This window comes from Mobula hypostoma, chromosome 22 (assembly GCF_963921235.1).
Source record: "Mobula hypostoma chromosome 22, sMobHyp1.1, whole genome shotgun sequence".
Lineage (NCBI taxonomy): Eukaryota > Metazoa > Chordata > Chondrichthyes > Myliobatiformes > Myliobatidae > Mobula > Mobula hypostoma.
This window is the reverse complement of record NC_086118.1, coordinates 40149200-40175852: the sequence shown is the minus strand read 5'-3', so window position 1 is coordinate 40175852 and position 26653 is coordinate 40149200. Positions and strand designations below refer to the sequence as shown.

Genomic DNA, 26653 nt, shown 5'->3' with positions numbered 1-26653 from the left:
GGGTTAAATATAGGGTGGGTTGCCAGGTGGCATGGCTTGATGCTGGAAAGGCCTATTCCATGCTGTTATCTCTAAATAAAATAAAATTTTACCAATCACATTACATATAACTTAGCTGTTGCATTGTCTGAACTATAGCAACAAAAGCACATCAAGAAGTATGTAACTTATTTGAGTGGAATTGGCATTTCTGAAAGGGACCCGGAAAACTCAACTCTGAAAGAAGTCTCTTTTGATAATACAGAATATACTAGTACTTATAATAAATCGATCAGTTTAACTTCTATTTTGCCTCATTTGATTTATCCTGATAAAATTGGGTGGAAATTTTGGCTTGCAAAGAAATATCAAAGGATCATTAACAGAAATCCTAAATTGGGATTTAAAATCCGCTGATTTGTTATGACATAAACAACGCATTTCACTGTATGCTTTGATATACAAGTGACAAAGCTAATCTTTAATCTGGGAAATTTTGTTTATCATTCTGTCAGCTACTTGGACAAAGCAACAATTAGGACACAAAAATTAGATGCATGAATTTAGGAACACAATAATGACAATGTGCTGTGATATTTCAGACCATTCTATTTAGGCTTGTGAAGCCTAAAATCAACTCATTCCAAAGTATTTTAAAATCATTACGGTTTGGCATCTGGATACCCAAATGAGCTTTCCTATGCTCCCTTAAAACTTCTAGTGAAGATCAGAAAATTAGCAATATTTAATAACGTCTCTACATTTAGATCTAAAACCTGGACATTGAACAACTTCCCTGGGCAATATTTCACAAAGGTGTGATGCCACAGTTGGTTGGGGTCAACCATGGATGTTGCCCATGCAGCAGGCTCCCCCTCTCTGCACAGCTGATGAATCCAAAGGGACAGCAGGGACTGATACAGTTTGGCACCAGTGGCATCACAAGAGTTGCCATTCAGCAATGAACTCAACGTAGGACTGCCTTAGGGCCTACAGCTCCGGATTTTTCCCCTCAGGGTTTACTCCAGATGTAGTGGTATAGCCCCAAAACAGTGGAGGCTTGAGATCACAGTTTTCCTTCCAGATGAGATGCCAATTGCAGCCGACAAGTCCCACCTGTCTGAAGATGCCATATTAAGTTAACAATCTACAGTAACAGTCTTAGAATATTTTCTCACAGCAGTCAGAACTTGCTCTTATAACCGTGAAGGTTTCAATCAAGTGAACAAAAAAAGGTTGCATACAGGTGGAATGAGGCAGAAAAATAATAACTTTAGAATTGCTCACAATGCTTAAAAGCATAAATTTTGATGTAAAATATTTTGCTGCATTTGATGAAAATTACTACTTTATCAGATGATCAAATGAGGCTTGAACAAAATCAAGCACAAGTTTAAATTGTCACTATTATGAAGCACAGATGAAGTATTTGCAAGCACTAATAAACCACTTCCTAGTTTCAGTACTCACTGCACCATCTTCTTTTGGTTTGACCTACTGTTTTGACCTTCAGAAATAATATCTAGTCATCCAAATTAAACACTACTTCAAAAGAAAAAAACAGTTATTTTAATGTTCTTGCTGAGAATTTCTTTATTTTCAAAATTAAAAACAAATCTGGTCATCACAAATTAAACATACAGTTTCTACTGCTTTTCAGTTCTTTTTGCCTCTATGTTAAATTTTCATTTTTAACTGCTTCTGTAGCTTTAGCCCAACCTAACTTAGTAATATGATTTAGCTTTCTGTCTCTCTCCAAACTCCTGCACCTTCTAAGCATTTATTCTGACTACTGGCGACATCTTTAGTGCTGCATAAATTCTCCGCTTAAATTACTTTCATTTCCTTTAAAAATTACAGGATATTTTGTTATAAATTTATAATTATCTCTAATGCAAACAACTGATTCAGCCACAAGACCTTCATTTATTTCAGTCTCTTTTTCACTCTGTTAAAACTTGAAAACATCACATTTTTCTTCATGCAGGCAAAGGAAGCAAGTTTTCTCTCCTTTACAAAGTGCAATGGATATACTTTAAAATACAATCCTATTCCACAACCAATTCTTAAGGTCTGTGAAATGAATCCATCTGTTTATGCCAAACTACATGCATTTGTATTGGAGCAGGAAATTCGAGCAAGGCTACCAGAACTCATTTCACATGGAGACCAGACTGAAAAAATCTTCCCAATACCACACATAACCTTGTCATAAAATATGCAAACCTCATTATCCATGGAGCAATTAACCATTCATTTTATTTCTTAAACACCAGCATCCCGGTGAGCCATCCAGAACATTTTTCAATTGTTCTTGGGGTAATTGTTAATTTATTTTAATTGGATAGGTATATGAACAGGAAAGGAATGGAGGGTTATGGGCTGAGTGCAGGTCGGTGGGACAAGGTAAGAGTAAGCGTTCGGCACGGACTAGAAGGGCCGAGATGGTCTGTTTTCGTGCTGTAATTGTTATATGGTTATACATTCTGGAGTAGGCTACTGAATCAAATATTACGGTGCTGCTGAAGTGACAAAAATGCACCAACTAAATATAAAACATGATAATAGAGCTAAATGCAAATGATTTGAATGTCAATCTCATCTCAGATATAATGTTTTATCTGTGGATTGGAAAGCTGTGGTGTTGAGCTCCACTTCAAAGACAAAGTGACTGACTTTTCACTGCAATGCTGAACAAGGGCTGCAATGTAAAACTTTCAGCCCATTAGAGCAGGTCTTAAACTCAGATTGCAGATACCCTCAAATAACCAAAAATTTCCCATCGTCTAAAATGCCTATTTTGATTCTCTAGTCACAAGAAATCTAATTTTAAGCTCTGCGGGCAAAAATGTAATAAAAATTGGAGTGTCATCTCTGCAAGACCAGTTACATGTGAATAGCTTATTAACTATCTCACATATCAATCATTTAAGTATATTGAACATTGTACTACATGAACCAATATTCTGGAATAAGTTTGATTCTTCAGCATTAAAATAGTATGTATATATATATTAACAGGTTTAAGTTAAAGCCCATGAGTTTGTAATATACACAGTTTGTAATATACACAAATGCCAAAAGCAAAAACTAAGCAAATATACAATGTAATGAAAAAAAATCTACTGTATCTGATTAACAAGGGATTACCTTTAACTATTTGCTGAAAATTCTGCAAATGGACCTCAGATTTTCTGTCCTTGTATGGGACCGACCACATAATTTTTCAACAACTTACTTCAAAGTACATCTTAAGCCAAAGGGAATGCAAATACATTTGTCTTTCTTTCTTTTTAAATCTTTTTATTGAGTAAGTATACAAAAAAGGTAAGCCATATAAACATTAATACAATGTTAAAGTATAATAAAATTCCAAAAGATATCAATACCAAAAAGAAATTACTACAAACAATGTAATTTAAACATAAGAAACCAAGATAACATAATAGTATACTAAATTTTATATATATCAATGGAAAAAAAAAGAAAAAAAAAACCCCAAAAAAAAACCCACCGTGCAGCTAACTAAAAGCAAAGCAAAGCAATGGGCTAACTTGAAACCAAACAGAGTTAAACTTAAAATCACGTCCTCAATCCTGACCTCCATTAAAAACAGTGAAAAAAAAAACAAGGGTAAATATTACATTAAATGAAAATATCGAATAAAAGGTCCCCAAATCTGTTCAAATTTAAATGAAGAATCATAAAGGTTACTTCTAATTTTCTCCAAATTCAAACATAAAATCGTCTGAGAAAACCAAAAAAAGGTAGTTGGAGCATTAAGCTCTTTCCAATGTTGTAAAATACATCTTTTCGCCATTAAAGTAAGAAATGCAATCATTCTACGGGCTGAAGGGGAAAGATTACTAGAAATTTTAGGTAGTCCAAAGATAGCAGTAATAGGGTGAGGAGAGATATCTATATTTAATACCTTAGAAATAATATTGAAAATATCTCTCCAAAAAGTTTCCAAAGCAGGGCAAGACCAAAACATATGAGTTAAAGAGGCTATCTGCCCCGAACATCTATCACAGAAAGGATTAATATGCGAGTAAAAACGCGCTAACTTATCTTTGGACATATGTGCTCTATGAACCACTTTAAATTGAATTAGGGAATGTTTAGCACAAATAGAGGAAGTATTAACTAATTGTAAAATCTGCCCCCAATCATCCACAGAAATGGTAAGCCCCAATTCCTGTTCCCAATCTACCCTAATCTTATCAAATGGAGCTTTCCTAAGTTTCATAATAATATTATAAATCATAGCCGATGCACCTTTCTGACATGGATTAAGGTTAATTATCGAATCTAAAATATATGTAGGAGGAAGCATTGGAAAGGAAGAAAGTATAGTACTTAGGAAATTTCTAACTTGTAAATATCTAAAAAAATGTATTCTTGATAAGTTATATTTATTAGATAATTGTTCAAAAGACATAAGGGAACCATCTAAAAATAAATCCAAAAACTGTAAAATACCCTTAGTCTTCCAAGTTTGAAAAGCGCGATCCGTAAAAGAGGGAGGAAAAAATATGTTACCTAAAATAGGAATCGCTAACCCGAATTGATTAAGATCAAAAAATTTTCTGAATTGAAACCAAATGCGCAAAGCATATTTAACTATCGGGTTAGAGACCTGCTTAAGACGTTTCGAATCAAAAGGGAGAGAGGAGCCTAAAATAGAACCAAGTGTATAACCCTGAACCGATTGTAATTCCAATGCTACCCATTTAGGAATAGATAGTATGTCCTGGTCAAGTAACCAAAATTTCATATGTCGAATATTAATAGCCCAATAATAGAATCTAAAGTTAGGTAATGCTAAACCTCCATCTCTCTTAGCTTTCTGTAAATGTATTTTACCCAGTCTCGGATTCTTATTCTGCCAAATAAATGAAGAAATTTTAGAGTCAACTTTATCAAAAAAAGATTTTGGAACGAAAATTGGTAATGCCTGAAACACATATAAAAATTTTGGCAAAAAAAACATCTTAACCGCAAAATACATTTGTACAATTATTGAAATTCTCATCTTAGTTTGAAAAACTAGAACTGCTTTATAGGAAATGAACAAACAAGCAAAATAATGTCGCACTAACTGCTGCAGAACAGGCAAGCCTCCTAAAATAAAAATATGAAAAATTGTTAGCTCTACAACAGGCCTCAAATACATTTTTGCTGTCCTGGATTAAATTTATATTCAATGGGAAGATACTTGATACTTATGAAGTATACACAATGTGGAAAGTTTTGTACTTTCAGATATGATGCTATGTAATCTTGACCTTCTCAAAATATCAAACAAATTCACTCCTCTGATGAAGCAGCTACACGACTTACAATTTGCTTAATATTCCATCCTGAAAAATGAGATATAATTCATTAAACTCCATTCCATACATTCCTTTAAATCCAGTGAATAAATCATTAAATTTGCATCATTTTATGCCCTGCAAATGGAAATGTTATGGAATGTAGGGTAGAAATATCTTGCCAATTAAGATATTAGGCCCTGGTCAAGCTTCAGGTGTTGTTGAAGTTATGCTCTTCCAGACAAGAGAATTCATGCCGCTGACTTGGGCCTTATATATGGCAGAAAGGCTTCATAATGTCAAGTTGTTATATACTGAGACTGTTAGAATATGTGAAGTTGGTCTGGTAAAGATTTTAGTTAATGTTGATGTCAAGGATGATGTCGACAGTGACCTGCATGACACATTTAATGCTACTAAGTACCACTGTACTTGTGGCACCAAATAATGAGGCCCACCCCCTTCCTCCATCGACACTAATTGCATATGTACAGCATTACAAGAGCAGTTTGGACCTAAAAACTGATCACTTCACATCATATGCCAGTGATGATAAACCTGATTTTGATTCCTAAAGTGCAATTGAATTAGCAACATATTTTGATGAGAAGTGTGGAAGAAAATTCTTAAACTGCTAATTGCTTCTTTGCTGGGATGGCTAGGACAACTTCAGCTACGATACCAAGCAAATTCCTTTTGCTCATGTTAGGGTACTCTAATTTAGAAATAAAACCTCTTAACTGTTCATCATTGAACTTAGCAGATGTCACCATGTGGTCTGTGTAACAGATAACAAGCAGTACAAAATTATCCATGCATACAATTCAACAAGCCAATAATTTACCTAAACCGTAAACTGTTGACAAAACTGCAAGTAAACTGAAAGTACTAAATCTTCCACTGGGAACTCCCAGAATCTCTTACAACTTTTTACACCATATACAAAACCTTCGTGACTGGAGAGCATGGCAGGCAACATTGAGCAATAACTGCAGTGGAATAAAACAAGCTAGTTTCTAATTCCTCACACTGATTGAAGCAGAAGTGCATTCAATTAGTTGCCACATTCAAGAATCTATCAAGACAAGTATTCTCAACATGGAGCAACAAATTCATTGCATTTTATCCAGGTCTTTACAATGTTGAACAGAGCATTAATAGAGATGTAATTTTTTTAATTCTCTGCGCATGTCAGCTGAAGTGATTATACAATTGAACGGCACACTGTTCATGTGCCTTCTGGAAAGACAAGAATGCTGTGCGTTAAGACTAGAAATATGTAGTATTCCTTAAAAAAAATCAAAATAGACTCAAGACATTCTAATCTTATCCAAGAAGCATAATGAACTGAAGTGCCAGTTGCAAGATTTATTAGGTTAAGACACTGAAGAGTCCGAACAATATGAAATATCCATTCTCTGAGGACTAAATTAGTATCCCTCATTATTGACTGGAAGTTCAGCCAGGAAACTCACTGTCATTATTTTCAAGGATAACCATACAGGTGACAATGAGTCTGCTTCTGAGATTAAAGGGTGGTCTGAATTCAATCCATTAATATTTGATTACTTGTGCCTCTCAAACTAGATCATCGATGTAAACTATATAACTGCATGTATATTATTGAAATATAACAAAATTCCTTCTAGAATACCAACAATTACTTCTTCCTATTAGGATGGAGTTAATTCCTAATATGAAAATAAGGAGGATTGCTTAGTTTTTAATTTTAAGTTAAATTAACCCAAGTTTCATATAAAATGCTGGAGAACTCAGCAGGTCAGACAGCTTCCACGGAAATTAAGACATTTCAGACTGAGATCCTTCCTCAGGACTGGAAAGGATGGGCGAAGATGCCAAAATAAAAAGTTAGAGGGAGGGAAAGGAGGATAGCTAAAAGGTGAAGCCATGTGAATGGGAAAGGCAATGGACTGGAGAGGAAGGAATCTAATAGGAGAGGAGAGTGGCCATAGGTGAAAGGAAAGGAGGGGCACAGGGAAAGATGATAGACAAGTGAGAAGAGGCAAGAGGCCAAAGTAGGGAATAGAAAAAGAGATTTTTTTAACCAATAGGGGAAATCAATGTACATGCCATCAGGCTGGAGGCTACCCAGACATGTTATGAAATTCTGCTCCTCCACCCTGAAAGGGGCTTCATCATGGCAAGGGAGGCTGCAATGCACCCACATGTCAGAACAGGAATGGAAATAGGAACAAAAATGGTTGGCCACCAGGAAATTCTATTTTTGGTAGATGGAGCAGAAGTGCTGGATGAAGTGGACCCCCAATTTATGACAGGACTCATCAATGTGGAGGAGGCCGCAGCAAGAGCGTCATTAGATGACACCAACAAATTTAAATGTTAACTGTTGCATCACCTGGAAGGACTGTTTAGGGCCCTGAATGGAGGTGTGGGAAGTGGTGAATGGGCTGGTTGGCCAATTGCAGGGATAGGTGCCAGGAGGCATATTGATGGAAAGGGATGAATGGACAAGGGAAATCACAGATGGAGCAATTCCTACAGAAAGCAGAGAACAGGGCAGAGGCAAAGATATGTTTGGTGGTAGGATCCCTTTGGAGCTGATGGAAGTTGCAGAAAATGTGTTAGACGCAGAGGCTAATGGGGTAGTAGGTTTGGACAAGAACTATCCCTGTTTAGGTGGCAGGAAGATGGGGTGAGCTCGGATGTCCAGGAAATGGAGGAGATGCAGGTAAGGGCAGCACCAATGAAGGAAAACCCCTCATTTTTAAAGGAGGGGCACATCTCTGATATCCTGAAAAGAAAAGCCTCATCCTGGGAACAGTTGTGGCAGAGATGACAGAACTGAGGAAAGGGAGACGTGTTTATACAGGAGACAGGGTGGGAAAAGATATAGCCAAGATAGCTGTGGATATCGGTAGGTTTATTAAAGATGTCTGTGGACAGCTCATCTCTAGACATGGGAAGAGATCAAGAAATGGGAGAGCTGTCAGAAATGGAGCAAGTGAATTTAAGAGCAGCGTAGAGGATGAAGGCAAAGTTGATGAAATTGACGAGTTCAGCATGGGTGCATTAAGCAGCACCAATGCAATGGTTAATGTAGCGACGGAAGTGTTGGGGGAGCATTACTAGGGAAGGCTTGGAACTTGGACTGTTCTAGATAGCTAATGAAAAGACAGACATAGCTGGGACCCATGTGGGTGCCACCCTTTGGTGTGAAGAAAGTGGGTGGACCCGAAGGAAAAACTGTCTTGGGCAAGGACTAGTTCTGCCAGACAAAGAAGGGTGGTGGTGGTGGTGGTGGTGGTGGAGGGGAACTTTTGTTGTTGGTTCTTTTTGTTGAGAAAGCAGAGAGCTTTAAGGCCTTCTTGAAGGGTGAATAGAAGTGTACAAGGACCAGGTTTTATGTTGACACAGCAAAAGAATGAGCTTTTAATTGAGATAGAGCATGAAGTAGGCCCTTCGAACTGCACTGCCCAGCAACTTAACCAATGACCAATTAACCGACCAACTGGTACAAACCCCATTTCCAGAAAAGTTGGGATATTTTCCAAAATGCAATAAAAGCAAAAATCTGTGATATGTTAATTCACGTGAACCTTTATTTAACTGACAAAAGTACAAAGAAAAGATTTTCAATAGTTTTACTGACCAACTTAACTGTACTTTGTAAATATACACAAATTTAGAATTTGATGGCTGCAACACACTCAACAAAAGTTGGGACAGAGTTAAAATAAGATTGAAAAGTGCACAGAATATTCAAGTAACACCGGTTTGGAAGACTCCACATTAAGTAGGCTAATTGGTAGCAGGTGAGGTATCATGACTGGGTATAAAAGTAGCATACTTTTATACCCAGTACTTCCGAAAACCATTGTCACTCAACACAGTCCGTCGCTGCATCCAGAAATGCAACTTGAAACTGTATTACGCAAGGAGGAAGCCATACATCAACTCTATGCAGAAACGCCGGTGAGTTCTCTGGGCCCGAACTCGTCTCAGATGGACCGACAGACTGTGGAACTGTGTGCTGTGGTCAGATGAGTCCACATTTCAGCTACTTTTCGGAAAAAACAGGCATCGAGTTCTCCGTGCCAAAGATGAAAACAACCATCCAGATTGTTATCAGCGAAAAGTGCAAACGCCTGCATCTGTGATGGTATGAGGGTGCATCAGTACCCACGGCATGGGTGAGTTGCATGTATGTGAAGGTACTATTGAGTCTGAGGCGTATATTAGGATTTTAGAGAGACATATGTTGCCATCAAGGCGACATCTCTTCCAGGGACGTCCATGCTTATTTCAGCAAGACAATGCCAGACCACATTCTGCACGGGCTACAACAGCGTGGCTTTGTAGACACAGAGTGCGTGTGCTTGACTGGCCTACTGCCAGTCCAGATCTATCTCCTATTGAAAATGTATGGCGCATCATGAAGAGGAGAATCAGATAACGGAGACCACGGACTGCTGAGCAGCTGAAGTCTTATATAAAGCAAGAATGGACAAAATTTCCAATTGCAAATCTACTACAATTAGTATCCTCAGTTCCAAAACAATTAAAAAGTGTTATTAAAAGGAAAGGTGATGTAACACAATGGTAAACATGCCTCTGTCCCAACTTTTGTTGAATGTGTTACAGCCAAATTCTAAATTTGTGTATATTTACAAAATACAATTAAGTTGGTCAGAAAACTATTGAAAATCTTTTCTTTGTACTTTTGTCAGTTAAATAAAGGTTCACGTGAATTAACATATCACAGATTTTTGTTTTTATTGCATTTTGGAAAATATCCCAACTTGTCTGGAAATGGGGTTTGTACATCTTTGAACTGTGGGAGAAAATTGGAGCACCCGGAGGAACCTACACAGCCATGTGGAGAATGTATAGACTCCTTACAGGCAGCAACAAGCAGCAGCACTGGGTTTCAGTTCCAACAAAATTGCATTTTAGATTTGAACCACAGAAATCAATATTCTCCTTTATGTTCCACTTTTTTGCAAACATGCACAACACAAGTCTTGCTATCCACAATGCAGAGTAAATCACAAACATGCTGAATTCTCCAGGACTGTTTTCAGCTCCAACTTGATTTTGTTTCAGATAACAAAAGAACAGCATCTTTGATTGCTTGGCCAAAGCATCAGTCTGGATAAATTGGGAGAAGCCACACCTTCACATCGACCATTACTTTAGTTTTAACAAAACTGGAATGTTCAAAACACCAAAAGGATCCTACATAACTGCTCTAAATACCTGACAAATATAAAAACATTTAAAAATAACAGAATCTCCAAGCCACCATTATTTTTCATCTACAAAACCCATGCTAAATTGCCAAACCAATTCCAGACATCTGGTTTTCATGTGTTTTACCCATAACTTCCTTGGTACAGGCCCAACCTTTACTCGAAGATGCAAAATGAAAATGCATGTTTGTAATGGTTGAGAGGTCCACTGCCAGAGCTCTAAGTTGACTTACTGCAGATCCTCACTTTTCTAAGACTGCTCACTAGTTTGAGAAAATCAAAGAATGGAGATACTAGAAATCAAAATAACAAGAGAAAATGCAGGAAGTAATCATCCAGTCAAGCAATGTGTGGAAAGAGGAACAATCGATCTTTCAGGTTTTCACCTGAAATGCTCTCTCTGCAAAGCATTTCCTGCATTTTTTTTGTTTTGCCTATAACTCAATGAAGAGTACATTAATTTGAGGCTACTTACTTCTGCTATGAAATAACTCATTACACAATTCCTCCAATTCCAACACAATTCCTAAAGCCCTTTGGTGTCTCCATACCAATCCAAAAATCTTTCCAATACAAATAGTTCCCCTTTTGTTATTTTTTAATTCCCCTCTCCATAAACACCCCTCAAAATAAAGCATCCTAGACATTGTTAATGTAGAATGCTGCAAATCCGATTCACTGATTTATTGGCGGGTGGTGGGTGAACTGTATGGCCTTGGTCATAACAAAAACTAGGCCTCAACTGACGGAATCACCTCTTTGTAGCCACCCAGGAGAGGGGCACTGGAGTCAGTGCACTCAACTAGAAGAGGTGTCACCCCAGCTAGAATCGGAGTCCCTCCCCCCCCCACACCCAACTCCCCCCCAGTGTTTCCTCGGCAGAAGACAAGTTGTATTGTGTTCGACTACAGACTGCAGAAACATTCATGAACTTAAGTGTTTTGGATGATATTTGTGTGACTGCATTTTACTGATATCTTATATGTGCTATGTATGCCTTGTGCTGTGTGAGACCATTGGTGCTATGTCTTGCACCTTGGCCTCCCGGAGGAACACTGCTTCATTTGGTTGTATTCGTGAGCATACATGTATGGATGAATGACAATTAAACTTGAACCCCCTTTCACTTCATGTCATCTCCCAATTCAGAGCCCATTCACTCAAAACTTTCCAATACACCTCTTACATCTGGCTGTCAAGAGGGACACACAATGGATAATTCTTCTACTGTCAACATTCAGGCTTTAAACATTACCATCTAAAATAGATCAACCCATTTTTCTCAATGCTCAATAAAATTCATCTAAAACTTTGACAAACTTCTATAAATGCAGTGGAAAGCATGCAGACTGGTTGCATCATGGCCTGTTACAGAAACACCAATGCCCATGAACGGAAAAGCTAACAAAAGGTAGTGGATACAAATAAGTCAATCAGAGGAAAAGCCCTCCCCACTATTGAGCACACCTACAAAAAAATGCTGGGCTCACACCCCATCTCCAGGCTTCTGGGCCTCCAGACTGCTCCAAATCTCACAGCTACCTCAGAGTCAGCAAAGTGCCAGACTGCTCAGTCTGCCTGAAAACACACCATCAAAATAAATCACATGTTCCAATAGTAGCAGAATCATAGAATCATATTTGAACGAAGTAATAGTAAAAGAAAAAGTAGTAGTTTTATGAACTATCTGAAGGACATTGCCTTTGGTCATGTTGTACTTCGATACTATCTTTTATCAGTTACTATTTTTATTTATATTTATTATTATTATTACTTTTCAGATTTGCACAGCAAGTCTTCTTTTGCATACTGGTTGTTCATGCACCTTTGTGTATAGTTTACATCGATTCCATTGCATTTCTTTGTATCTAGTGTGAATGCCCACAAGAAAATGAATTGAAGGGCAATATATTGTGACATATACATACTTCAATAATAAATTTACTTTGTACTTTTGATGAAGACAGAAGTATGTACACTGCCCTCCCTTCCTGAGCGACAGCAATCTGAGGCCTTGCTGGAGACACACTATCAGGTTAAAGTCAGGACTTTGACTGGACCATTCAAGGACATAAATTTTCTTCATTTGAAGCTCGCCATGGTTGCACTGGCAGTATGCTTTGGGTCGTTGTCCTGCTAGAAGACAGACTTCCTTCCCAGTTTAAGCTTTCTGGCCAAGGCCAACAGGTTTTTATCCAGAATCTCTCTGTACTTAGCAGCATTCATACTTTTTTCCAGCATCACAATTTAGGGTTTTAATTTTTAGTAAATTGTTGACAGGTTTTGGAATTTTTATTTTTGAGAGTGCTTTGTAGATTAGCTCAAAAAATTCCTACTTCTATACATTTTAAATTTAGAAAATGAGGCAGTAAACTGTGAAAATAGTTGTGGGGGCTAAGTACATTTTCAAGGCACTGCACATCTCTCATATATATCACACACAATGGATTTCCTTTAATTGGCTAATCAGGGCAACCACTTATTTTGGACAACTGTTAATGAACAAAAACTAACCAAGGAAATTGCCAGTATTCCCTTCCTTTATTTGGAACACTAAGCCACTTAACTGAGACAGGAGACTGTTGCTGTTATACTCAACACCATGGTTAGAGTGAACAATTTGTACCAGTTGCAAGTGTTTGTGTTCAAAAAGCAGTGACTTTTTGTTACTGATAGTTGGTAAGAAATAAGCACTATGACAACTCAGAACTGTTTTTGCTCACTGCACTTTCAAGCACTCAGACATTGAAGAGTGAACAGTTCTGAAATAAGTGTTAGTTGCGTGTGTTTCTGTTGTGTTATCCATTTGGGCCAATGGATGCCAATCCAAAAAGCAGTGATTTTTGATAATTTTTTTTTGGCTTATCTGCACTAGATATCTGTGCTGATTTTGTTCATTTACAGTCAAAAGAATGCAGCACTGATGAATTCTTCTGTTGATAACAATTAGAAATGAATACACAGGTTTATAGTACTCAAGTGGTATTGGTAGTGTTCTAATTTATTCTGTATTTTATTTAAACACAATTTATTAATCAGTTAAATTGTAGTTTATCTTTTGTATGCTTTTTGACTATGTCCATGAATCTTTGGCTAACTGGGACAGCCATTTAATTGGGCCAAAATGTACTGGTCCTGATAGATCCTATTTAACCAGAAGGGTGTGTGAGTGCGAGTGTGAGTATATACATTTCTTATTGTAATTTATTGTTTTTCCATGTATTGCACTGTACTGCTGCCACAAAACAACTAATTTTACAATATGTGTCAGTGATACTAAACCTGATTCTGAAAACATATTTGGCTTTATGTCATACCTCCTATTATTTCAGGCTGATCATCAGCGTTACGAAATTACAAGTAATAGGGGCCTGTATTCAATGGAGTTCAGAACATAGGAGGCATCTCATTGAATCCTATCAGATACTGAAAGGTCTGGAGAGTGAACATAGTGAGAACATTTCTTTTATTAGAAGAGACTAAGATCTAAGGACACAGCTTGAGAATAGAGATGTTCCTTTGAAAAGGTGAGGAGAAATTTATTCAGCCAGAGGGTGGTGAATCAGTGGAATTCATTGCTACAGACGGCTGTGGAGACCAGGTCAACAGGTATATTTGAGCCTGAATGATAAAAGGGATTAAGAAATATGCGGAGAAGGAAAGATAATGGGGTTGAAAAACAAAATCAGCCAGAACTAACTCTGCTCCTACATCCATCTTATAACAGCACAGCAGAGGACAGACTCTTCCAAGCCAACCATAATGCCAACCAAACCAATTGCACCTGCTTCATGTGACCTGCACCCTTCCACTTCCTATTTATGTGCCTGTCTATATGTCTCAAACTTTACTATCGATCTGCTTCCATCACTTCCATTGGCAGTGTGTTCCAGGCACCAACAACTCTGTATTAAAAAAAAACAAAAACTTGCTGGCAAATCTCTATCTTGTCCCTCTCACTATAAAACTATACCTTCTGATGTTTGATGTTTCCATAATAGGGAAGAAAGTGGTCTATATATACCTTCCATAAATTTATATATTTCTATCAATCTCCAATACTGCAGGGGAAATAATCCAAGTTTTGCAAACAACAGAAATTCTGCAGATGCTGGAAATTCAAGCAACACACATCAAAGCTGCTGGTGAACACAGCAGGCCAGGCAGCATCTCTAGGAAGAGGTACAGTCGACATTTCAGGCCGAGACCCTTCGTCAGAACTAACTGAAGGAAGAGTTAGTATGTATCCAGAGACGTGAGAACTGATGACCCAAAGTTATTACGCTGAACCCCATCACAAAAAACAAGAAATTTAACACTGGAATGGACAGCTAGAATCAGTAACAGTGAGTTTATTTGGATCAGTAATGCGCTCAATAAAGGAAATCAGATCTAACCAATCCAAATTCAGGCTCATCAACTTGGTCTTTTAACTGCTCTTTTGAATGGTCTAACAAACCACCCGGTTAAAGGGAACTAAGGTTCAACAATAAACACTGGCCTGGCAAACCATGAGCACATAATGATTTCCATTCTCCCTGTGCTCTTTTCTCGATCACCTTAAATCTTCAAGCATTGGTTACTAACATTTGTAGCATGGGAGCCAGTTAATCAATATTGTCAAAATATTACAAAAATTTTAAACTTCACTATCAAAGTTTATTTCCACCAGCACCAAGACAATTTTGAATCATCCCTCAGTTCATTTATAAGAGCAATCAAAGTTTCCTTCACTATTTCTTTCCACTCCTTTACAGGAAGCTATGGCTAACTCATGCTGACTCCACCAATGACTTATCGAAACCCTCCATGCAGAAAATTTACTGATCTCAATGGGCAAAGCAAGTGCTTGACAGTAAAACAGGTTGCTGTCCAACACCATAGTAACAATGAAACAAATATTAAAAATTCACAAGCTAATTTATGTTCAATTAAATACATAATACTTCAATTAACTAAACCAGGAGGAAGATGACATCAGATCTCAATCAACTCATTAATTTGGGAAAAAAGAATACCAGACACCAGAATCAAAATCAGGCTTATTATCACCGGCATGTGTCGTGAAATTTGTTAAGTGCAGCATTTCAATGCAAAACATAATACAGAAGAAAAAATGTAATAATACATAAATATTGTATATGTATATTGAATAGATTAAAAATCATGCAACAGAAATTATATTAAAAAAATGAGGTAATGTTCCGTCTGGGTAGCCTCCAACCTGATGACATGAACATTGACTTCTCAAACTTCCGCTAATGCCCCACCTCCCCCTCGTACCCCATCCATTATTTATTTGTATACACACATTCTTTTTCTCTCTCCTTCTCCCTCTATCCCTCTCACTATACCCCTTGCCCATCCTCTGGGCTTCCCCCTTTCTTTCTCCCTAGGCCTCCTGTCCCATGATCCCCTCGTATCCCTTTTGCCAATCAACTGTCCAGCTCTTGGCTCCATCCCTCCCCCTCCTGTCTTCTCCTAACATTTCGGATCTCCCCCCTCCCCCTTTCAAATCTGTTACTAGCTCTTCTTTCAGTTAGTCCTGACGAAGGGTCTTGGCCCGAAACATCAACTGTACCTCTTCCTAGAGATGCTGCCTGGCCTGCTGTGTTCACCAGCAACTTTTATGTGTGTTGCTTGAAATTCCAGCATCTGCAGATTTCCTCGTGTAGTGTTCATAGGTTCAATTGTCATTTAGGAATTGGATGGCAGAGAGGTAAAAGCTGTTCCTGAATTGCTGAGAGTGTGCCCCCAAGCTTCTGTACCTCTTACCTGATGGTAACAGTGAGAAAAGGGCATGCCCTAGTTGCTGGGCGTCCTTAATAATGGTTGCTGCCTTTCTGAGGCACCACTCCTTGAAGATATCCTGGGTATTTTGTAGGTTAGTACCCAAGATGGAGCCAACTAATTTTACATTCCTCCACAGCTTCTTTCTGTCCTGTGCAGTAGCCCCACCCCATACCAAACAGTGATGCAGTCTGTCAGAATGCTCTCCAAGGTACATCTATAAAAGTTTTTGAGTGTTTTTGTTGACATACGAAATCTCTTCAAACTTCTAATGAAGAATAGTCAAAACTTCTAATGAAGTATAGTCAAAACTTCTAATGAAGTATAGTCAAAACTTCTAATGAAGTATAGTCAAAACTTCCAATTCTAACTCTGAATATTGTGTATGGACATAATTCTTCATGAAATCCCAGCTGGTCTTTAAACCACTTGAAGGCACGATTTTTCAAGCAATTAATCTAATTGCTTAGGTTACCAAACAGAAAGATAACATTTTACAACCTGTTTAAATAGTGCCAATTTATTGCAGTTTCACCTTAAAACAAAGATTTCCTTGTTAAGGATTTTAAAATATACATGGAAATACATCCCTTGGAACCAATATACTCAAATGGGTACACATTAATTGTCACTGCAAAACAAACAATTGCATGTTTTGTAGCTAACTGTATTGTTCGTGCTCACCTCATTCTTGCTGAAAAATGCAATACAGTGAATTGGGCCATCAGTTAATCAGGGCAGCCACTTATTTGGGACAATTTAAAGAACAAAAACTAATTGAGAAAATAACCAGGATAGTATGCCACTTAATTCCAACAGGAGGCTGCTACTGAAGAGTTTCTAACCTGTGTCAGTCATGTGTACTTGTGTGGCCATTAGACACCAAACTGTTTTGAAATAGTGTCAACTGCATGTGCTTGTGTCATTACCCATTTGGGCCAACAGATGACAACTCAAAAATCAGTGATTTTTGATCATTTGTGCAAGGAAATTTATTGTTGGTATACGACACTACTTCATGCAGGAAGACAATGAAAGCAGTCCATTTTCTGCACTAAGGAGACTGCGCTGATCTTGTTTATTTACAGTCAATCAAAAAAAACACAGTAGCGTACACAGGATGAATTCCTCCACTGGTAACTATTAGGAACCAATACAGGTCGTGTACCCTTTATCCAAAATGCTTGAGGCCAGAAGTGTTTCGTATTCTAGAATATATGAGATAGATTGGAATAGCCATCATTTCCGACTCCGAATTTGTGTGCTACCAGCAAGCAGCCCGTCTTACACTTATTCATCACACATGTACTTAAAAGTAAAAATTACTACATAAATATATTGTGTACAGGGTAACAAGAGCAGCACAACAGCATCAGGAGAATACCTGAATCAGCAAACAACAACAAAGGCATGCTTTCAGTTTCCACCTACGATGCCTTTTTCTGATTAAAAGGTTAACACTGTTTTTGTACTTTATTTTAAACGTCTAATGTAAGGTATAAAAACAATCAGCATTGTAGGCTTGTTCTGGTGTTAAGATTTATCAGCGATGATCTTAGCATACTCATCAATTACATCCATCTGCAACTGGATCTTTGGCCTCCTCATTGGGAGACCAGTTAGAGCAGATCGGAAATAACATAGCCTCTTCACTGACAATCAACACTGGCATTCATCATGCATGCTTAGCCCACTGCTCCACTCTCTCTACGTTCACAACTGTGTGGCTAGGCACAGCTCAAACACCATCTATAAATTTGTCAATTACACAACTATTATTGGCAGTATTTCACATGGCAACAAGCAGGCCAACAAGAGGCAGATAGATCAGCTTGTTGAATAGTGTTGCAACAATAGCCTTGCACTCAAATGTCAGTAAGATCAAGAAATTGATGTAGAATTCAGGAAAGGGAATTCTACATTTTGAGGGAACACACCTTCATTGAGGGATTAGCAATGGAAAGGTAAGCACTTTCAACTGTCTGGATGTCAACATCTCTGAAGATCTATCCCGGGCCCAACATATTAAAAGAAGGAATGTCAGCGGCTATATTTCATTAGGAGTTTGAGGAGATTTGGTATGTCATCAAAGACTCTTGCAAATTTCTACTTATGTACCATGGACAGCATTCTCTAACTCCTTGCATCACTGTCTGGTATGAAGGGACCACTGCACAGGATCAGAAAAAAAGCTGCAGGAAGTTCTAAACTCAGTCAACTCCATTTTGAGCACTAGTCTCCCCAGCATCAAGGACATCTTCAAAAGGCGATACTTTAAAAAGGCACCATCCATCATTAAGGACCCTATCACCTAAGACATACCCACTTTTCATTGCTACATTCAAGGAAGAGAGCAAGAGCCTGAGACACACAATCAATCTTTAGGAATAGCTTCTTCATCACTGCCATCATATTTCTAAATGGACAATATACCCATGATTGTTTTTCTTTTTTTAAAAAACTCTCTTTTTCCACTACTCATTTAAATATATACATACATACTTTTTAGTTTTTAATTGCATATTGCATTGTACTGCTGCCGCAAAACAACATATTTCATGACACATGCCAGTGATATTAAACATGATTCTCATGTTCCAACGTTTGCTCAGTTTGACGCCACTGGTTTGTGTCGTAGTGCATCCACTAACGCTCTAGCATATTTACAAAATAATCATAATGCTCAAGAATGCCAGATTAATTCAAAAATAAAAGTCATCACTCAAGTTTGACTCTGATCTACCTGATATTCAATTTCAAAATAGTTTTAATATCCTTTGAAGGAAAGGAGTCTGGAACAGAAAGCTAAATTTTACTTTCCCAAAAAAGAAGAAATTTACAGCTCAATGCTTTAAATGAAAAATTACAAGCGGCAAAGGAACATACCTCAAAATTGTAAAACATGTGTGTTCTGGGTGGCTAAGAACCACACAAATTTCCAATATCCACCATTCAAATAACATCAGAAAAATCTCACCAAATTCTATTACTGAAGGTACCAAATCAGTTATGCCAATAACTTGTACATGAGTTCGTATCTTTCATACCTCAGTGAAATACCTAAACTGTCCTTTTAAACACCACCAGTGCCTCTAGAGCACCTGCCACAAGGGAAGACCAGCACAAAACAGAGATAAACTATCAGCACTCAGATTTCTAATGAGCTTTTATTTCAATCTTAAATTCTAAAGATGATATCTAGCACGACTAGTTATTTCAACCCCATTCACCTCTCCAGAATCACAATATATGACAAGGGAGACATTTCCCCCTCTTGGAACATAATGATGGTATGAATAATAACGCTAGGCCGTATTAGCATAGTGCTAGTGCAGGAGGAAGGATCAGGGCTCCATCCATGCTTTTCATAAGTCTTTTACTTAGGCCACCTATCATATTTAGCTAACATACCTTATCCAGCTGAATTTGGTAGAAAATTCAATGGAATTATCCACTGATATCTATGAACATGGTTGTATCCAAATTTTAAAAAACACTTCCTGTAGGTCAAGCAAATGCACCATTGTCACCGTGCAAATATCATTATTCTTACCCACATGTCCATGGCAAATTCAATAACATGCCAAATAAATGTAAGCGTTCATGATGAGACAGTCTGGGTAAATCTTGCTTACAGAAGTCTCTTTGCAATGATTCTGCATAATTTTTTTTCCAAATTTACCCCACTTCCAATAAGCTAATTTTAAAATATGTTCAATCAGCTGCATAAACTGTTATTCAAAGTCAGTTGCTACTAACTGAATATGATCACATGGAAAGTCAGCTGTGGAATATAACGCAAATTAGTGCAGTGGCAGATTGAAAGGGCTCTATGCAAATAATGAAGATATCAAGTTCGCAGGGATGAATTGTATCTTTCCCTTGTCCTTCCATTTTCCACAAGCCGAGTTCAAATTATTAGACCTAGAAGATCCTTTCCAGTAGAAATTAACTCAAGAGCAGTAAAAGCACCAGGAGCAATAAGGGTAGTGTGGTAGCTTAGTGTCTAGTATAATGTTAATACAGTGCCACGGACCTGGGTTGAATTCCGCTGCTGCCTGTAATAAGTTTGGGCGTTCTCCCCTGGTTTTCCTGCGGGTGCTCTACTTTCCAAAGATGTACAGACTAATAGGTTAATTGGTCACATGGGTGTAATTGGGCAGCACGGGCTCGTTGAGTTGGAAGGGAACATCACTGCACAGTGTCTCTAAATAAAACAAAATAACCAACTAGCACCTTATTTACATTTATCAATATTTACATTTAATATGAACCTTAATAAGTAATTTAGCAGCACAATGACCACTTCGCACTAACATGGACTTTATGTTCTTTCTTGTATAATTTGTGTATAATTTATAGTAATATATGCTTTCTTATGAATGTGCTTACATGATGCTATGTGTCTGTGACGCTGCTGCAAGTATTTCATTGCACACGTGTACTTGCGCATACGACGATACATTCAACTTTGATAAACTTTGATTTAGTATTTCCCAAACACTAACTGCCATTAGTACAACTCTGTTTTTGGGGCAAAGATGAGCAATCTCATGAAGCAAACAACCATTGTTCTGAGGCAAACTTTCAGAATTCATTCAGCATTAAACTTAGTGATCTGCAACGGCTTAAGATTTACATTCTATTAATCTTGGAGTGGAATCAACCCATCTTCCAGAGCAAACAATGCTAAAGCATTATCTTAAATATCAAGTATCCAATAAAACTCTTGATTTAAATAACTTTCCCAATGGACTAACCACAATTGAACTCAGCAAATTTTAGTGTACACTATACCCTAATTCTCCAGTATACTACAGAATTCTCAACATGGCATTAAGACAGTAACTCACTGGCAATTAACCTCATGACTTCATTCTATATTTGTCAAGGGAACATTGTTCTTCTGAATGAATAGAGTGAGAATATTAGAAGAGTGTAACGGCAAAAACTACCACTGAGAATCAACTAATCCGGAAACTCCAAATCAAATCTAAGATTTGATTTTTATAACAAAAATACAAAAACTGCCTGGTTAACTATATATAAAGTTATTAACAAACAATTGGGAATTCAACAACAATTTGCAACTAGACAAAGAAAGAATCAAGCAGAGAATACATTGGAAGACACCCCCCCAAAAAAATCCAACATTATAATCCACTTGGAAGAATACATGTCAAAAATAAAGACACTAATATGAAGAATTCTGGTTAAAAAATCATGCATCTTGCTGATGAGGTTTGCCCTCTCATATGATTAAATGCTTAACACTAAATTTCCTTTTTATGATTAAAGATAAAATTTCAATTTCTAGCTTTATAAAGTTTAACTAGCAATCTTTAGATTTTCAAGCTAACTACAACTCTGAAAAATCAGATGCAAAGTCAAAGACAGAAGGTCGGAAATGCATGAACAAAAAGGGAGTTCAGAACATCATTCTTCATTACTCATCTCAGATTACTGCCCAGTTAAGTAAAAGGGAAGTGATGAAACTAGTGGCAGCAATGTCGGTGTGTGAAATTATTCCAATTCCAATCATTCAATTATTCCGATATATAATGTCAATGAAGCACTAGTGTATACTGCATTGCTCTCCAGGAAACTCAAGTCAACATCTCCTCCCTCAAAAAAAAGCATTTGCACGAAGCAAATATATCCAAATTACCCTTACTCTCCTCCAATACAGAAAATGAGCAAGTTCTTATTCTACAGAAGTATACTGAATCTTTGAAAATCCATCAACTCATTAGCAGGAACATGTCAGGTAAATCTTACCATTAATTTATTTCATTGTTTTGAAAACTTAGAAAATTACAAAATATTTACTTTCGAAGTATTTAATCAAGTATCCAGGAACCAAAATTGAGACATTTTGCAACCTTGTACATTACCTTTCTAATCAGATAGAAAACTTCACATCAATCTGATGATTTCCCCTGTGCTCAAAGCATCAAGTACACTAATCTAAGGATGAAGCCCAAACTGAAACCAGCAAATTCAGACAGAAGGCAAATATAGCAGTATTTTCCAAAAGTTTTAATTTGGAAATCTGAAAGAAATGCTTAAAATACTCAGCATCTCAAGCAGCAGATTATTCTGTGGAGAAAGAAGCAATCCTCAGGACAGAACTTGCTAGAAAATATTGGCAGTATCCCTCAGAATGGCCTCACAGTAAACAGTACCACAACCTCGGGAATCCCACCCAAAGAGAAGCTGAGTTTGCAGGCCACGCTTAGCTGGCACTTCACCAAACAATCAGCAGCAGCAGAGTACAGATTTGATGCAATTCCAAATACTTGCAGTGGACACTATGCCTGAAAAACCAGAATGTATCTGTTTATCTCAATTGAAGGGAATGCCTAAAAAGGCCTAAAATTTAGCAATTAGAAACTTTTTTAAAGTTCAGTTTAGTTTTCATTGTCTGTCTATTTAAATAGAGTACTTTTCAAATTTAGTCACTTTTTCACTAACATTTTAATATACTTTAGAATATGTTTTTGCATGTTCCTGCATGTCAGGGACATTGATAAGGTAGAAGCACGCAAAGCAGACGGTCAAAGTTCATATCAGGAGGAGAGACTTCTGGTCCTTCCGTGTGATGGCACTATATGGCCTAACAATTCTATGTCAAGAGGGCACTTCTTCACTTAGAATCAGAACATATTCCAGTTAACACCAACAGATCCACAAAAGACATCTTTAAGTGGGAGTGATGCGGCATGAGTGGGGGGGGGGGTGGAGTGCAGGATGAGAGGGAAAGAGAAAGATTACCAGTGAAAAAGGTAAGAGAAGGCAGAGGAGGGGAGAGGGAAGGGCAGGGCAGACTGTGCAGGAGAGGCAGCAGTGGGGAAAGGGAAGGCGCAGAAGGTGAGGACAGAAATAAAAAGGTGCACCCGTGGGGGTGGCTGGAAAGCAGGAGGATAGATAAGTAAACATGCAGGGGAAGAGGAGGAGGAAATCAGCCTTGGAAGGAAAAGTGTGGCCTAAGGAGGGAAATGAGAAGGAATGAGAAGTGTGCATTAATCATTTCCTCATACTTGGTTAACTGTGGAATGTGTTGTCTTACATAATGCCATGTATGACAGCAGGAAAATGCTTTAATTCTTATTTCTTCTTATCACTGGTCATTAGACGGAGTTGAAAGTTTCTTTGTAACTCAATACCTAATATTAACTTCAATATCAGAACACTGCAGACACCGAAAGGAAAACATTTTCCCTCTCTGTAAGTCACGCTACTTTGTGGAGAGAGAAACAAATCTATCGTTCCAGATCGACCTTTCAGAAGAATTTAAAATATTTATGATGAAAGGACACCAATATATTAAAGGTTTCTTTCCCCACCAAATAATCAGACCCTAGAATTTCCAGCTATTTCAATTTCTATTTCAGCAAATATTAATTATGCATTCAAAACTGCTTCCTTCTTCCTCTAGAATGGCGAAGCACATGAAGATCTATACTCATTACTAGTAATGAGCATTCAAGCTAAAATACTGAACAGAAAGTTTGCTTCTCAGTACACTGCATTCACACAACTCAATAATCATGTTTAAGTTAGCAGAGATAATGAATAATTTAAATGAGAACCTATTACCCGTTTGATTTTTATGGTTCATCCTAAAATTAGAATATTCAAGAACAAAGAACAGCCTAATTTGCCAACAAAACCAGGATTAATCAATATAGACAAAATGGAGAAAAGACAATTACTATTCCCCAGTCCCAAATCAGCTTAAATTTTATGTGTACATCTGGATAAGGGTTAACATTAAAATCAAGTTATTTTGGGGCTTGAGTTAATGGAACAGATTTTACAAGATCTTCCATTCCCTGCAGCTTTTAAAACTCAAAGTTGTTCTACATAGATGGATCTTCATTTTAAACAGCTAGTACAATTGGCTAGAAAACCAAAAATGCAAATTCCTGGACTGTCTGTGATTCTCTCATATTTACTAAATTCCATCAGCTCTTGACCAAATCACTGTCATGAACTGCATCTATCGTTTAATCCACAAAGCTGAAATCTGTCAATGTTTCAGAAACCCTTTTCTTTACCAAGAACACCCAAGATTTGAGAATCAGAAAGTACACAATAATAACAGGTGCAGAAAATAAACTATTTTCTGCTAAATATACTGTTCTAGATATGCAGAGCTATCAAAGAAAAAGGGTAAATTTAAGTCACGTCATTCCCTATAGCGATGTCCCCATTTAATCAAAGTTTTATTTCACTTCCTCTCACATTACTGCCACCTACTCAAAAGAAACCCTTAGAGACTATTATGCAAGTGAAATGCAACATGAGCATAACATCCACCCAAATTCTATAATATGAAAGTGCCTATGAAAATAGTGATTTCTTTTTAATACTTTGAATTTCAGTTTGGAAAATAGGCATGCTTTACTTGTCTTAAAGATGGATACAAAGTTTGCACAGACCTGATCTCCAAATAAGCCATTTGGTAAAAATTGATTCATGTGGAAATGACACAAAATTAGTACCCTTGTACTGGTTAAATCCTCATAAATGCTTATTCACAAACCCCAGCAAGTCATTCCTCAAGATGTCACGGCATTCAGAATAAATAATGCATTTCTAACTAAGATTATGTTGGTTCTAAAGAAAATGATGCAAACTTATTAAAATAAAGACCTCGAAAATCGACTTAGTTTTGACAAACTTTCATATATAACTGCACTCCAAAAATGCGTGTTCTGTAAACATTAAGAATCCTCGTCCAAAACTGAGACACATTAATGGAACTGCACAGATCATTTTCAATATCTAAAAATAAAGTGAAGATAATGGGGAGCTGTGTGGTCCATTTGTAAATGTATGAGGCAATACATCAATAATTTTGGATTGTTAAAAAAGTATATAATTTATCTCGCCCCAAAGTTTATTTGAATACACTAGAGAAGACCTCCACCCGCCCAAAACTGACTCGGAACACACCCTCTTCAGGAAGACGCTGGCTTCTCGTTCCTCTCCCCAAAGCCAGGCCTTTCAAAGCCCGCGCATCTTTCCTTGAACCACGGTTCCCATTTACTCACCAGCTGGAACTCTCTGCGCCTGTCGTAAGCGTTCTGGATGCCACTATCTACCCAGAGAGATCTTATGGCCGGCAAGTACTTAAGGAAAACCCGCGTCTCCACGAGGCCTGCAGCGGCCCCGGTCAACGCCCTGGTGTCGAAACTCATCAGGAACTCGCCGTTTTGCTGGTTGCCGGGGTCTCCCCAGGGGATGCGGAGCTTTTCCCTGGCGTCCACCAGGACACGAATGCCTTTCAGGATGTTGCTGTAGATGGTTCCCCTGAACTCCTCCTTGGCCTTCTGATCAAAATCCTGGCCATGAATAATTCGCATCTGCTTAAGGAAAGTGCTTTTGCCACTCTCGCCGGCCCCGAGCAGCAGGATTTTCACTAGTCGCCGCACGTAAGTCTTATCCCTGGAGATGAGCTCGTCTATCTGCTTGCTTTTGCGAAGCTGTTCGGCCTCTCGTTGGGTGAGGACGCAACTCGGAAAACAAACAGCGAGGAGGGAGCGGGACGGCAGGAAATCCGCCATCTTTACCACTCGATAACATAGTGAGGAGGGAACGAGCAAGAGGCGCGTTACCGCCACTCGCGGGCGCTTAACGTCACGTACGTCACCTAGTGCTCACTGCAGCGGCTCTCCTGGCTGGAGGAGTAATGCGGTGTCTCAATAAACTAAATTTGCCCTGACTATACCTTACTAATGACAAAAGTGTCCGCAACATTCGTTTTACTAGGTGATTTCTTTTCATCAGAGGATGCATTGACCTACACTGTGATTTCCCCAAGCTATGACAGCAGCTATCTATTCTACTTGTGAGAACATGGTTTATTTCCCCAGGCTGGCATCCCATATTTCTTCATTAGTTCGTCCTCTCTTCTGTGGGATTTACTTTTGCCACTGTGGTTCCTTCGTAACTACGGATTTGTAGAAATAATTAAGCTCAAGGTTTCATCGTTTGGAAAATTATTGCTTCTCTCATGTTTTTCTTTCATTTACTCTTATTTGTATCCCTTTCAATTTGGTTAATTTTTGTGTTTACTTTCTGTCTGACCCGCACAATTTTACTAAGGTCCAACATAAGCTAGAGCAATTTTCCGTACAGGCAAGTTGCAGCCTTCCCGACTCAACGTCAAATTCTCCAATTTCCCTTGGTTTCTCTTTTATATATCTGAATGGCCAGAGAAAGTGATAGATCAGATTTTCCCTCTTAATTAGCCTGGCCTCATCTGCTGGGGATTTCCTGCTTTGCTGCATGTCATAACTGTTCCATTCTGTTATTTATGACCTCTAATTG

The 26653-nt window shown here is 37.9% G+C and overlaps 1 protein-coding gene across 1 annotated transcript in view; it reads right to left on the bottom strand.

Annotated features, from left to right (window-relative positions):
* Nucleotides 1-25934, bottom strand: part of gna13a (guanine nucleotide binding protein (G protein), alpha 13a) — an 84753-nt gene extending 58819 nt beyond the window's left edge. Inside the window, exon 1 of the mRNA XM_063074504.1 lies at nt 25375-25934. Within this exon, the coding sequence (XP_062930574.1) occupies nt 25375-25887 (513 nt within the window). The 5' untranslated portion in view covers nt 25888-25934. The remainder of the gene's footprint in view (nt 1-25374) is intronic.
* Nucleotides 25935-26653: the final 719 nt, after the last annotated feature.